Raw genomic sequence first — 14,106 nt, 5'->3', positions numbered from 1 at the left:
TTCGCAATGCTCGTAGGTACCTGCCCGTCAGTATATGAGGTCTCCCTGATCTCAATTGAGCTGTGATTGTGCCTTCGCGTTTCCACTTCGTAATCGCAGGTACCTACAGTCTCTCAAGCAGCTTCAGAAGCATTGAAATGTCTCTAATGGGTTTGTAACTCAGGTGACATCCGTTGGCCAGTCAACGTTCGAAGTCACTGAGCTCTCCTGACAGATCCATTCTGCTGTTATTGCTTCTTTACTCACACCACAATACTCCCCACATTCTTTTATGCTACCGGGTCTGACATCTAGTGGTCAGTTCCGCGTTACACAAGCAGCCACGGCTCAGTCAGCCGGAGAAAATTACACGCAATAAATGTTGAAATACACGAGAAATGAAGTGAGTGAGAAAGAGAAATGATGCCACGGCGGCAATAAAACATTTGGCGCACCTTAGCGGTATCTTCGTAACTTCTATTGAGTAAATGCCAGCCAGACATTATAAATCGTCAGTATGGCCGTGAGCTGTTCGATGGTGTGTTAAGTTGATTGCGGTAGACGAGCAGCGAATGCTTCAACGATTTGCTCTTTGAAAACCGGTTGCTGTGCGTCGTTTCATCACTCGGCTATGCTGCTACGACATGGCGCATTCACTGCCGTTCCATGTCCCCCGTATGGTTCAGTATCCACTGTGGAAACGCGTGTCGACTTCCACGCAGAGGTTCAAGAAGTGGGGAAGTCAGAGCCACTGCTCACTTCGGGTGCTATTTAAAACATGAGCTCCCAAAGAAAACAGTCGATAGACCAAAGTGGCTCTACTTTTAAGGCCAACCTAATCGCGTCTTTTGCAGTTATGGAAGGACAACTCTCGGAGGCCATCTTCACCTTGCAATTGTATCGTTTGAGGATAAAGCGTTCAATTTTTTACAAATTTTGTTTTTAACGGAAGTTACCATCTCAGCAATAATAGTAACTTTTTAATACGACTACGTACTACCTCAAAGGAATCCGAAAGATATGCCTGTTCCTATCATCTTTATCATCTCCCAGCCGACCTCGCATCACTTGTACAACTGATATGCAAGTTTTCCCGTTCCTCACTTACGGAGGTTTTTGAATTAATTTTTAGCTTTAAGTTCTTAATCTGTTATGTGTTATTGCCATTATGTAGCTTCTGATTTCTAACTTTTTATTCGTCCTACTCTCGCGTCCGTCGGCCGCCGTAATTTAATTTATTATTTACTACAGAAATTGATTGGTAATGGTGATTGTGTGGGCCTTAATCAAAATGGTATTTCATTCAATTTTGACTTACCATTAAATGCTTTTATGAAGTTCTCTTTTCTAGCAATATTGATCTTCAGTGGAAATTTTTTGTTACGTTAATGAACGTTAGACTCGCTGAATCTTAAAACATGAGCATATAAGTTGAACAATGGAATAAACTTTTCATATTTATTTCCTCGGCTAGTCAGTTCACTTTAAAGCAAAAAAACTTTAGTTGTTAATTACAATTGCGGCCCACACACGCGCGAGAGTATTTTTTGTTACCTCCGTTAACCATTGCATTGTAGTCGGAGTCCTGGCTCTGGTTCCTGGCTGTTGTATTGAGAATAAGAATCTTAAGCTACGTATTTTCTGCAACGTCGGGCGGCTGTGGAGGAAAATGTATATTATGTTAATAGCGGGCGAGTTTTCCGCTTCCGCTAATTTTTTTATAAGTTAATATCGCCAGGAAATGGCGTCGTTGGCTGCATCGGCCGCTGCGATTGTTGCACTGTAAAATACTCGAATACAGGTTAATTCAAGGAAGGCGGACATGAAATCGGGATTACCTCTTAAAAATTGAAAGGGAACAATAATATTAAATCATTATATTATGTGCTTAATTAGTACAAATATGCTTACATTTGCCAGCACTCGCAAGATGTCCATCAACACGCAACTAAGACAAGAGAAGAAGTGAAGACGACTAAAAAATTAACAAAAGAGCGTATCTTGTCGTCTCTTTAGATCATTTTGTTATATTTCTTTGCCCGCGAAATTTACACAGATAAATTATTATAATACGGATACATGAGAGAAATGTTCTCCTGAGCGGCTAGTGTCCATTTATTATTCAGTTTTTAAATGCCTCTTCTTTATAAATACTGTGGTTTTATTATTTTTTTTTGGGGGGGGGGGGGGGACGGTATACTACGTTTTATACTACGTTTTATACTACGTTTTATTCAGCTGTGTAAAGTAAGCGTTGTGAGTTGGTTACGATGGTATCGTGTGATGTTTCAGTTCCTGCAAGGCATGGAGGGCTTCATGCTGGTGGTGACGGGCGCGGGAAAGATCGTCTTCGTCACGCACACCGTCGAGAAGCTGCTGGGCCACACCCAGGTAGGGCAACTCAGCATCAGCCAGCTTTGCCGCTGCTCCTTTCCATGCTTCGCGCGCGCACACGACCTAGCTCCTCTCATGTACAGCCATAAATTGCTATTAAATGTGTCGGCGTTCTAGAACGTGGAGTGCCTTCTCTGATGCAGCAGTCGGAAGATATGAAATAGTAAGGGAAATCTAATTTACTGGAGATATCGAGGAATAGTGGAATACTTCTGGAATCCTGACAGACTCCGGAGGGGGTGCAACTGTTCTGAAACATTTCGTTGAAAATCATTATGTGGTTCTGCTTCGGAAACCATCGGTTGTTGAGTTGCGTAATGGAAGGTGAAGAAGGCATTGAATTATTGTAAGAAACGGGTTGTAATATGGATCCGCAGCTTATAAGAATTGGTTAAAGCGTGTCATTTACCATACGAGGTGTAGGGGAAAAACACTTCTACAGCCATAACATTGCAATGCTATTCGAGTTTATGGGGAATGTGAAGTGGGCCGAGAAAGGAGGCGTGCTAGGGTAGTCTGTGCAGTTGTGCAGGGCCACTGCTCGTGTGGGGCAGTGGTTAGCGCTGCTGCCTAAGGAGCAAGAGACCCGGCTTCGAAACCTGGCCTTGGTACAAATTTTCATTGATCGCTTCAGCCTGCATATATACGTCATAGATGTTTGAGACTTGAAAAGGTTTCTCGAACCGTAAAGTTTCAATTCAATTTCTGTAATGTTTGTTGCTCGACTCTGGCTAACTCATATCTGGAATCTTCGTTATTGCCCGTGGATCTTACGCTGAAACTCTATTCCCCTGTAGCTTGATTTTGAGGGACACTGACTGTAGTATACCATAGCGTGCTCGTGAGATTTTGTCACGTAGCTGTGATTTCGTAGTTCACATAAAATCGGAGGGGAGTTTTATTTCCGTAATACGGATCCGTATCACAACACGCATGCTTTGAACATCGAGTTCAGTATTCAGGCATCTGTTGTGCTCTACTAATTTCAGTGTAGAGTAATACTTTACTGACCTATGCAGCTCTCCAAAATCAACAATGACCGTAGTGTGAAGAGCGACCGGTTTGAAATGTGATGCATCTTTGCTTTCTAAGTCTACTGTATTTCATCCAGTGTTCCACCGGAGATTTCTCACATACAAGGTTTCCCTGTAGGAATGATCATTATTCAGGGGTATGACAGGAACGCTCATTTCAAGCAGAAAACTTCATGTGAACACGTGCCGAATGGTTTCCGATACGGATCCCATTAATATACGTGACGCGAACTGTTTGGTCACATTATGGACTCTCTTGGTCTGCTTACAGGACGTGCAACGCTAAATGTTATCCGAAGAGCGCACAAATGCATTCAAACTAACGGAGTGATATTCGAACATTTATTGTATACGACAAATGGTTTATGACGTGTACGACAATGCTTACAGGTGAATGTGTTAAAAATACGCAGTTTTCAATTGATACTTTGTAAAACGCATCTTGTAATGATTGCCAACTATTTGTGGATGTGTACGTGTGTAAACCTGACAATGTATCGAATGACACAGAAAATAAATAACAATGTACGTTAAATGTGTTCTATATCGAAAACCGTTCAGAATAGGCCATATATCCATATGAGGATTTTTGCTTCAATGATCGTTCGTGTCATACCCCTGAATTTTGATCATCCGGTCTGGTACACCCTGAATGTACTCTAGGTCATTGCATAATAAATTTTGTTTTATCAAGGTCTTCGCCTTATAACTTACAAATGTGATAATGAAAGTGTAAATCCTAACTAAACTGTGAATAATCACTAAAAAGCGACGTGGCAGCTCAGAAATTTTAGTTTGCGGCCATGAAATCAAGTAAACTAAAACTTGCTATCACGTACGACGAAAATTGCTTCAGGGAAATTTGAAATTTCAGCTTGGAAAAACCTGATGGAACAAAGTCACCACTTTGCAATATTAATTTGACGTCATTCCCACCATCGTGTGTTGTATCCAGTGATTTACGTTAGTTGTCATGTGCTTTACCACGCCTGAAAAAAAGGTACAAAGAAAATAAAAATACGACTGCAGTTTTTGAACTTTAGCATAGAATTTGTTCTGCGTATTTATGTCACTGATGAAGATTGCCTACAACGTGCAACGGCAGCCAGAATGTCTTTGCAAGAGTCGAATGTGTGTTATTCCATCTGTACACGGAAAAAAGTTTGAAGGAAACGAAGGATAAATTTGGAAGAGAATTAAAGTCCAGGAGGACGAAATGACAACTTTAAGGCTCGCCGGTCACACGTTAATCCTGTCAGAGACGTGAAAGCAACTTTGAATATCAGTAGAACGGAGTGGGTAGTCTTGAGAAGAGGTTATAAAATTAACATCGAAGAAAACGTACTGCACTCGAATTGATTTGCTGAGGGAGCAAATCTAGGTAGAGAAGACGAAAGTGGTAGACGAACTTCCTTATTTGGACAGCGGAAAAAACCCTGACTTTGCTAGAAGCGAAAAGGATATACACATTGTGATCAAAAGTATCCGGAAAATGACTTACAAGTCCGTAGTGCTCTCAATCGGTAATGCTGGAATTCAATATGGTGTTTTCCCACCCCTAGCCTTGATGACAGCTTCCAATATCGCAGGCATACGTTCAATCAAGTGCTGGAGGGTTTCTTGGGGAATGGCAGCTCATTCTGAACGGGGTGCTGCACTGAGGAGAGGTATCGATGTCGGTCGGTGAGGCCTGTCACGAAGTTTGCGTTCCAAAACATCCGAGAGGTGTTCTACAGGATTCAGTTCAGGACTCTGTGCAGGCCAGTCCATTACAGGGATGTTATTGTCGTGTAACCACTCCACCACAGGCCGTGCATTATGAACGGTGCTCGATCGTGTTGAAAGATGCAATGGCCATCCTCGAATTGCTCTTCAACAGTGGGAAGCAAGAAGGTGCTTAAAACAGCAATTTAGGCATGTGCTGTAATAGTGCCACGCAACACAACAATTGATGCAAGCTCCCTCCATGAAAAACACGACCACACCATAACCCCATCGCCTCCGAATTTTACTGTTGGCGCTACACGCGCTGGCAGATGACGTTCACCGGGCATTCGCCGTTTCCACACTCTGCCATCGGATCCCCACATTGTGTACCGTGATTCATCACTCAACACAACGTTTTCCCACTGTTCAACCGTCCAATGTTTACGCTCCTTACGCTAAGCGAAGTGTCGTTTGGCATCTACGGGCATGATGTGTGGCTTATGAGCAGCCGCTCGACCATGAAATCCAAGTTTTCTCACCTCCCGTCTAACTGTCGTAGTACTTGCAATGGATCCTGAAGCAGTTTTGGATTCCCGTGTGATGGTCTGGATATATGTCTGCCGATTACACATTACGACCCTTCAATTGTCAGCGGTCTCTGTCAGTCAACATACAAGGTCGGCCTGTACGCTTTTGTGCCTTAAGTGTCCCTTCACGTTTCCACTTCACTACCAAATCGGAAAGAGTGGATTTAGGGATGTTTGGAAGTGTGGAAATCTCGCGTACGACACAAGTGACACCCAATCACCTGACCACGGTGGAAGTCTGTGCCGGCCGGAGTGGCCGAGCGGTTCTAGGCGCTACAGTCTGGAACCGCGCGACCGCTACGGTCGCAGGTTCGAATCCTGCATCGGTCATGGATGTGTGTGATGTTCTTAGGTTAGTTAGGTTTAAGTAGTTCTAAGGGACTGATGACCTCAGAAGTTAAGTCCCATAGCGCTCAGAGCCATTTGGAAGTCCGTGAGTTCCGCGGAGCGCCCCATTCTGCTCTCTCACGATGTCTAATGACTACCGAGGTCGCTGATATGGAGTACCTGGCAGTAGGTGACAGCACAATGCAAGTAATATGAAAAACCTATGTTTTTGGGGATGTCCAGATACTTTTGATTACATAGTGTAAATTGTATACTGGCAATAGCAAGAAAAGCTTTCCCCCTGCTTATACAGCCGTATGTGTAAGTGAAATGTGCGTTAAACAGTATAGAGAGGATTAGAATAGAACCTTTTGAAATATAATAATACAGGAAGATGCTGATGATTAGCTAAGTGGTTTGGGAAACTAATCAAGTGCTTGGGGAGAAAATAACTGTGTAGCGTAACTTGAGTAAAAGATAAGATTGGCCATAGGATACATCCTGAAGCATCAAGTAATAGTTAATTTGTGGTGGAAGATAATATGGGGCTTAACGGTTCAGTAGCATTGATTACTGTAAGCTTGTCCAAGTTTATGTCGGTCCTCGTAGAGCGTAGATATGCATCAAACCGTTCTTCCAACGAATGGCTTCAACAGTATCATTATACTGCTCTTTAGACACACACTCACACGTTTGCCGTCGCATTGCACTGTTAATGAATTAGTATTTAGGCCTGTGGTGTAATTCACGCTTGTGTCAATGTCGTACCTCTCTGTGATCACACCATAGGAGAGAGGTTCAAAAAGTGTAAGCACCCATTGCTGCTTCAGATCAAGTTCAGTTTTCGTCTAAACGGTTTTGAATGGCCGCTAGTGGTTCCACCCTGCACAGCACATTAAAAATTGGTGTCCCGTTATACGCCAAAGTGATGAGAACACATTCAATGGAGTTGAGGCACCGTGATGTCCTTAGAGTAGGCTTGAAACGCCCAGTGGGTGGCAGCAGTGGCCAGATTTGCCACGAACGTTGTCGTGTTGCTTTTTGCACTGTGAAATTTCGTTTTCGACCGCGAAGTATGTGCCCTAAGGGAAAGGGTGGTTTCATTGACGCCCTTCGTGCCACCTGCTGGGGCCTTTTCGTGTCCGTTCTGAGCGTCGGTGTGTCTGAAATGTTTTCCCCGACCGCCCGTAAGGAAACCGTGGGATCTCAACGCTGGGTGTCATGTATCTGACCTCCATCGCATAGAATTCAAAAGAAGGGGATGAAATGTAAGAGAGGGTGTGACGACCTTCGCATCGTGTGACACGTTCACGGTGGCGTTGGGCAGAATTGTGGTGGAATTTGGTACCAGTGTAACATCACCAGCCCTCTTTACACGTGACATGAACTTGTGAGCTTTGGCCTTTTTTTCCCACGTGCCCGACAACTTGCTGTCTGATACGGTCGTCGAGCCAGGGGGTAACGTCGCGCGGCGCCACGCCTCTACACAGTTACAGAGGTAGGCTGTAGGCACCTTTGAGCCAAATTCCAAACTTATTCGTCGCAATCGAAGACAGTTGCGGGGTTTCGAAAAAGTGATCCCTCAATTATGTTGCGCAGTGTACATAGATGTATTTGCCATGTACTGGAATTAATTCAGTTGTTTCTGAGAGAATTAGATTAGGGAACAGAGCAGTGAAAGTAGTATAGAAGTTTTGCCATTTGGTCAACAAAATAACTGATGATGGCTGAAGTAGAGTGGATATAAAATGTAGACTGGCAACGGCAAGAAAAGCGTTTCTGAAGATCAGGAATTTGTGAACATCGAATATAGATTTAAGTGTTGGGGAATCTTGCTTCTAAAATGTGGGGCTACGGAAGAATGCTGAAGGTAAGACGGGGAGATGGTGTAACTAATGAGGAGGTACTACCTAATAGAATTAGGAAGAAAAGAAATTTGTGCCACTACTTGAGTAAAAGAAGGTGCCGATTGATAGGACATGTTCTGTGACAACAAGGGATCGCCTGTTTAGTATTGGTAGGAAATGTGGGGGCGGGGCGGAGGAGGGTGGTACAAATCGTAGATGGAGACTAAGAGCAGGTTCAGAAGTCTCGCACAGCATGGAGAGCTGCATCAACACCAAACCAGTCTTCGGACTGAAGACCACAACAATGTAAGCTGAAGAAACTGGTAAGATGGAGATAAAAGAAATACGCGAAGGTGTATTTAAGTGGACCGGAATGTTTTTCGTAAAATAAACAAGAGCTGTAAAAACTAAACTTCCGACGTATCTGAAAACAAATGCTTGCAGTCAGAGCACGTTACCGGTTATAATTTATTCCAGTGAGACATAGTTAACTGCGAAAAACAGTAGACAACAGAGGGCGCTTCAGAGAGCAATGGAGATATGCTTGTTGGGAATTAACTACAGGAAAACAACCGACTCTGTCAAGAGACAGAGTGTAGTGGAAGACGTAACTACTACATTTATGTGACTGAAATGGACGTGAGCAGGACATGTAACCTAACAATTGGATATATATGGACCAGAGAAATTACTTAGTGGATTCCAAGATATGCGAAAACTCTTAAGGTGACAATGCAAGCTGGCCAAATGACATTAGGCGACACGCGTGTGTATGACGGAAAAGTCTAGAAGATGGCTTAATCCCGCGGTATGTCAAGTCACTGGTGGTGCTCACTTTAAAGTGTAACTAGAGAGCAAGAAAGAACAGCAGTCGACCATTTTCTCTCAGACGTATGCAGTTCAACTGCACCAGTTACGGTTGTGCAGTTTCGGGAAAACTTTTTTTGTGTGTAAAGCAAATAGTTGATTACTCGAATTGCGGCCAGCGTTCGTCACTGGATAAACTAGAAAGACAATGTGCAAAAAGCTGATGACCTTCAGCCCACAGTGGTGCGCTTGTTACCGGCCTACCAGAGGAATACCACGATGACTTCAGGCTGTTCCCAACCAGACCACGTCTGCGTTTCGTAACTGCTACACGTTCCAGTGTTTCCATAAACAGGCAATTGTCCGTTAATATTGCCGACATTGGAAGCATACAAAGTGACAGCTTATCTTCAGAGCCGTTAATTATAATGGATTTGGTTTGACGCTACCATTTGCAATGTTCAGAAGGGCGAACCTTCCCTGTTAGTTGCTGGAATTCGTCAGTCTGCCGGTTTTGCCTCCCCGTATTTGTTTGATCGTGTTTTTGTTTTCTTTCTTTATTACCTCCGTTTTCTTGCCTTGTTTCTTGCAATTTTTATATTGTTCTGACGAGTGTTTTAACTCTATTTTTCGTAACACCGGTCCTGATTGCAATTTTTTGAATATTTCTCCGTATTTTAGGGCAAATGCCTGTCCTTAAAATCCCCCCCCCCCCCCATACCTAATTGCAAATCACGATGACAGCCTAAAAGAATTAAGCACTCCACCGAGCCGAGATGTAAAACGGTTCCAGATAGTTAGTCTACTGAAAGTGGTACGGTATCGACATAGCACTTCACGCTCTCTCCACTTCCCATTTCCACACTCCGTCATAACGAGAGTTGTTTTGGTTATCTTTAGTCCAAACACTGGTTTTATGCAACCCGCGATGATTGCCGATCTCGTGCAACCCTCTTCATATTTGCTTAACTGCTACAACCTACATCTACATCTACATCTACATCTACATTGATACTCCGCAAGCCACCCAACGGTGTGTGGCGGAGGGCACTTTACGTGCCACTGTCATTACCTCCCTTTCCTGTTCCAGTCGCGTATGGTTCGCAGGAAGAACGACTGTCTGAAAGCCTCCGTGCGCGCTCTAATCTCTCTAATTTTACATTCGTGATCTCCTCGGGAGGTATAAGTAGGGGGAAGCAATATATTCGATACCTCATCCAGAAACGCACCCTCTCGAAACCTGGCGAGCAAGCTACACGGCGATGCAGAGCGCCTCTCTTGCAGAGTCTGCCACTTGAGTTTATTAAACATCTCCGTAACGCTATCACGGTTACCAAATAACCCTGTGACGAAACGCGCCGCTCTTCTTTGGATCTTCTCTGTCTCCTCCGTCAGACCGATCTGGTACGGATCCCACACTGATGGGCAATACTCAAGTATAGGTCGAACGAGTGTTTTGTAAGCCACCTCCTTTGTTGATGGACTACATTTTCTAAGCACTCTCCCAATGAATCTCAACCTGGTACCCGCCTTACCAACAATTAATTTTATGTGATCATTCCACTTCAAATCGTTCCGCACGCATACTCCCAGATATTTTACAGAAGTAACTGCTACCAGTGTTTGTTCCGCTATCATATAATCATACAATAAAGGATCCTTCTTTCTATGTATTCGCAATACATTTTATTTGTCTATGTTAAGAGTCAGTTGCCACTCCCTGCACCAAGTGCTTATCCGCTGCAGATCTTCCTGCATTTCGCTACAATTTTCTAATGCTGCAACTTCTCTGTATACTACAGCATCATCCGCGAAAAGCCGCATGGAACTTCCGACACTATCTATTAAGTCATTTATATATATTGTGAAAAGCAATGGTCCCATAACACTCCCCTGTGGCACGCCAGAGGTTACTTTAACGTCTGTAGACGTCTCTCCATTGATAACAACATGCTGTGTTCTGTTTGCTAAAAACTCTTCAATCCAGCCACACAGCTGGTCTGATATTCCGTAGGCTCTTACTTTGTTTATCAGGCGACAGTGCGGAACTGTATCGAACGCCTTCCGGAAGCCAAGAAAAATAGTATCTACCTGGGAGCCTGTATCTAATATTTTCTGGGTCTCATGAACAAATAAAGCGAGTTGGGTCTCACACGATCGCTGTTTCCGGAATCCATGTTGATTCCTACATAGTAGATTCTGGGTTTCCAGAAATGACATGATACGCGAGCAAAAAACATGTTCTAAAATTCTACAAGAGATCGACGTAAGAGATATAGGTCTATAGTTTTGCGCATCTGCTCGACGACCCTTCTTGAAGACTGGGACTATCTGTGCTCTTTTCCAATCATCTGGAACCCTCCGTTCCTCTAGAGACTTGCGGTACACGGCTGTTAGAAGGCGGGCAAGTTCTTTCGCGTACTCTGTGTAGAATCGAATTGGTATCCTGTCAGGTCCAGTGGACTTTCCTCTGTTGAGTGATTCCAGTTGCTTTTCTATTCCTTGGACACTTATTTCGATGTCAGCCATTTTTTCGTTTGTGCGAGGATTTAGAGAAGGAACTGCAGTGCGGTCTTCCTCTGTGAAACAGCTTTGGAAAAAAGTGTTTAGTATTTCAGCTTTACGCGTGTCATCCTCTGTTTCAATGCCATCATCATCCCGTAGTGTCTGGATATGCTGTTTCGAGCCACTTACTGATTTAACGTAAGACCAGAACTTCCTAGGATTTTCTGTCAAGTCGGTACATGGAATTTCACCTTCGAATTCAATGAACGCTTCACGCATAGCCCTCCTTACGCTAACTTTGACATCGTTTAGCTTCTGTTTGTCTGAGAGGTTTTGGCTGCGTTTAAACTTGGAGTGGAGCTCTCTTTGCTTTCGCAGTAGTTTCCTAACTTTGTTGTTGTACCACGGTGGGTTTTTCCCGTCCCTCACAGTTTTACTCGGCACGTACCTGTCTAAAACGCATTTTACGATTGCCTTGAACTTTTTCCATAAACACTCAACATTGTCAGTGTCGGAACAGAAATTTTCGTTTTGATCTGTTAGGTAGTCTGAAATCTGCCTTCTATTACTCTTGGTAAACAGGTAAACCTTCCTCCCTTTTTTTTATATTCCTATTAACTTCCATATTCAGGGATGCTGCAACGGCCTTATGATCACTGATTCCCTGTACTGTACATACAGAGTCGAAAAGTTCGGGTCTGTTTGTTATCAGTAGGTCCAAGATGTTATCTCCACGAGTCGGTTCTCTGTTTAATTGCTCGAGGTAATTTTCGGATAGTGCACTCAGTATAATGTCACTCGATGCTCTGTCCCTACCACCCGTGCTAAACATCTGAGTGTCCCAGTCTATATCTGGTAAATTGAAATCTCCACCTAAGACTATAACATGCTGAGAAAATTTATGTGAAATGTATTCCAAATTTTCTCTCAGTTGTTCTGCCACTAATGCTGCTGAGTCGGGAGGTCGGTGAAAGGAGCCAATTATTAACCTAGTTCGGTTGTTTAGTGTAACCTCCACCCATAATAATTCACAGGAACTATCCACTTCTACTTCACTACAGGATAAACTACTACTAACAGCGACGAACACTCCTCCACCGGTTGCATGCAATCTATCGTTTCTAAACACCGCCTGTACCTTTGTAAAAATTTCGGCAGAATTTATCTCTGGCTTAAGCCAGCTTTCTGTACCTATAACGATTTCAGCTTCGGTGCTTTCTATCAGCGCTTGAAGTTCCGGTACTTTACCAACGCAGCTTCGACAGTTGACAATTACAATACCGATTGCTGCTTGATCCCCGCATGTCCTGACTTTGCCCCGCACCCGTTGAGGCTGTTGCCCTTTGTGTACTTGCCCAAGGCCATCTAACCTAAAAAACCGCCCAGCCCACGCCACACAACCCCTGCTACCCGTGTAGCCGCATGTTGCGTGTAGTAGACTCCTGACCTATCCAGCAGAACCCGAAACCCCACCACCCTATGGCGCAAGTCGAGGAATCTGCAGCCCACACGGTCGCAGAACCGTCTCAGCCTCTGATTCAGACCCTCCACTCGGCTCTGTACCAAAGGTCCGCAGTCAGTCCTGCTGACGATGCTGCAGATGGTGAGCTCTGCTTTCATCCCGCTAGCGAGACTGGCAGTCTTCACCAAATCAGATAGCCGCCGGAAGCCAGAGAGGATTTCCTCCGATCCATAGCGACACACATCATTGGTGCCGACATGAGCGACCACCTGCAGATGGGTGCACCCTGTACCCTTCATGGCATCCGGAAGGACCCTTTCCACATCTGGAATGACTCCCCCCGGTATGCACACGGAGTGCACATTGGTTTTCTTCCCCTCTCTTGCTGCCATTTCCCTAAGGGGCCCCATTACGCGCCTGACGTTGGAGCTCCCAACTACCAGTAAGCCCACCCTCTGCAACTGCCCGGATCTTGCAGACTGAGGGGCAACCTCTGGAACAGGACAAGCAGCCATGTCAGGCCGAAGATCAGTATCAGCCTGAGACAGAGCCTGAAACCGGTTCGTCAGACAAACTGGAGAGGCTTTCCGTTCAGCCCTCCGGAATGTCTTTCGCCCCCTGCCACACGTTGAAACGACCTCCCACTCTACCACAGGTGAGGGATCAGCCTCAATGCGGGCAGTATCCCGGGCGACCACAGTCGTAGTCCGATCAGGGGATGCGTGGGACGAGCTGGCCGTCCCCGACAAACCGCCATCCGGACCCCCACAGTGATGCCCATTGGCAACAGCCTCAAGCTGTGTGACCGAAGCCAACACTGCCTGAAGCTGGGAGCGAAGGGATGCCAACTCAGCCTGCATCCGAACACAGCAGTTGCAGTCCCTATCCATGCTAAAAACTGTTTTGCAAAGAACGTCTAAACTAATCTACAGAGAGCGCAAACAAATCGACAAAATTTAAACGGTTATTAAAATACAAGATTGCCTAGTAAATGCAGTAATGCTGCTACTTGCGCACTGCTGACACTGCTCGGCGGCGGAAGGAGACTAAGCGAAATTACACTATTCAGGTACTAAAACGCGATGCTACACTCTCAAATACTATACTACGCCCGAAATTTATGAATTAAACAATGCAAGTACCAAAAACACGCAAAGAAATTAAGAATTAAACTATGTAACAAATGCGTGAGCTAGGAGTATACGACTTGCTGCTCAGCTGCTTATCCAACGGCGGCCGGGAGCACACTGACTGTGACCAACCGACACTGGCCGTTCAAAACAAAAACAGTAGACAAACGACTACGCGAATTTACACTATTCAGGTACTAAAACGCGATGCTACAACTCTCAAATACTATAATACGCCCGAAATTTATGAATTAAACAATGCAAGTACCAAAAACACGCAAAGAAATTAAGAATTAAACTATGTAACAAATGAGTGAGCTAGAAGTA

The 14,106-nt window shown here is 44.5% G+C and overlaps 1 protein-coding gene across 3 annotated transcripts in view; it reads left to right on the top strand.

Annotated features, from left to right (window-relative positions):
• Positions 1-14,106, top strand: part of LOC124613966 — a 520,281-nt gene that overhangs the window by 354,081 nt on the left and 152,094 nt on the right. For all 3 annotated transcript variants that reach the window (XM_047142754.1, XM_047142753.1, XM_047142755.1), the window contains exon 4: positions 2,272-2,370. In XM_047142754.1, coding sequence (XP_046998710.1) covers positions 2,272-2,370 — 99 coding nt within the window. The remainder of the gene's footprint in view (positions 1-2,271; positions 2,371-14,106) is intronic.

This window comes from Schistocerca americana, chromosome 4 (genome assembly GCF_021461395.2).
Source record: "Schistocerca americana isolate TAMUIC-IGC-003095 chromosome 4, iqSchAmer2.1, whole genome shotgun sequence".
Classification (NCBI taxonomy): Eukaryota; Metazoa; Arthropoda; class Insecta; order Orthoptera; family Acrididae; genus Schistocerca; species Schistocerca americana.
Note: the sequence above shows the minus strand (reverse complement) of the source record. Positions and strands in the feature narration are given on the sequence as shown.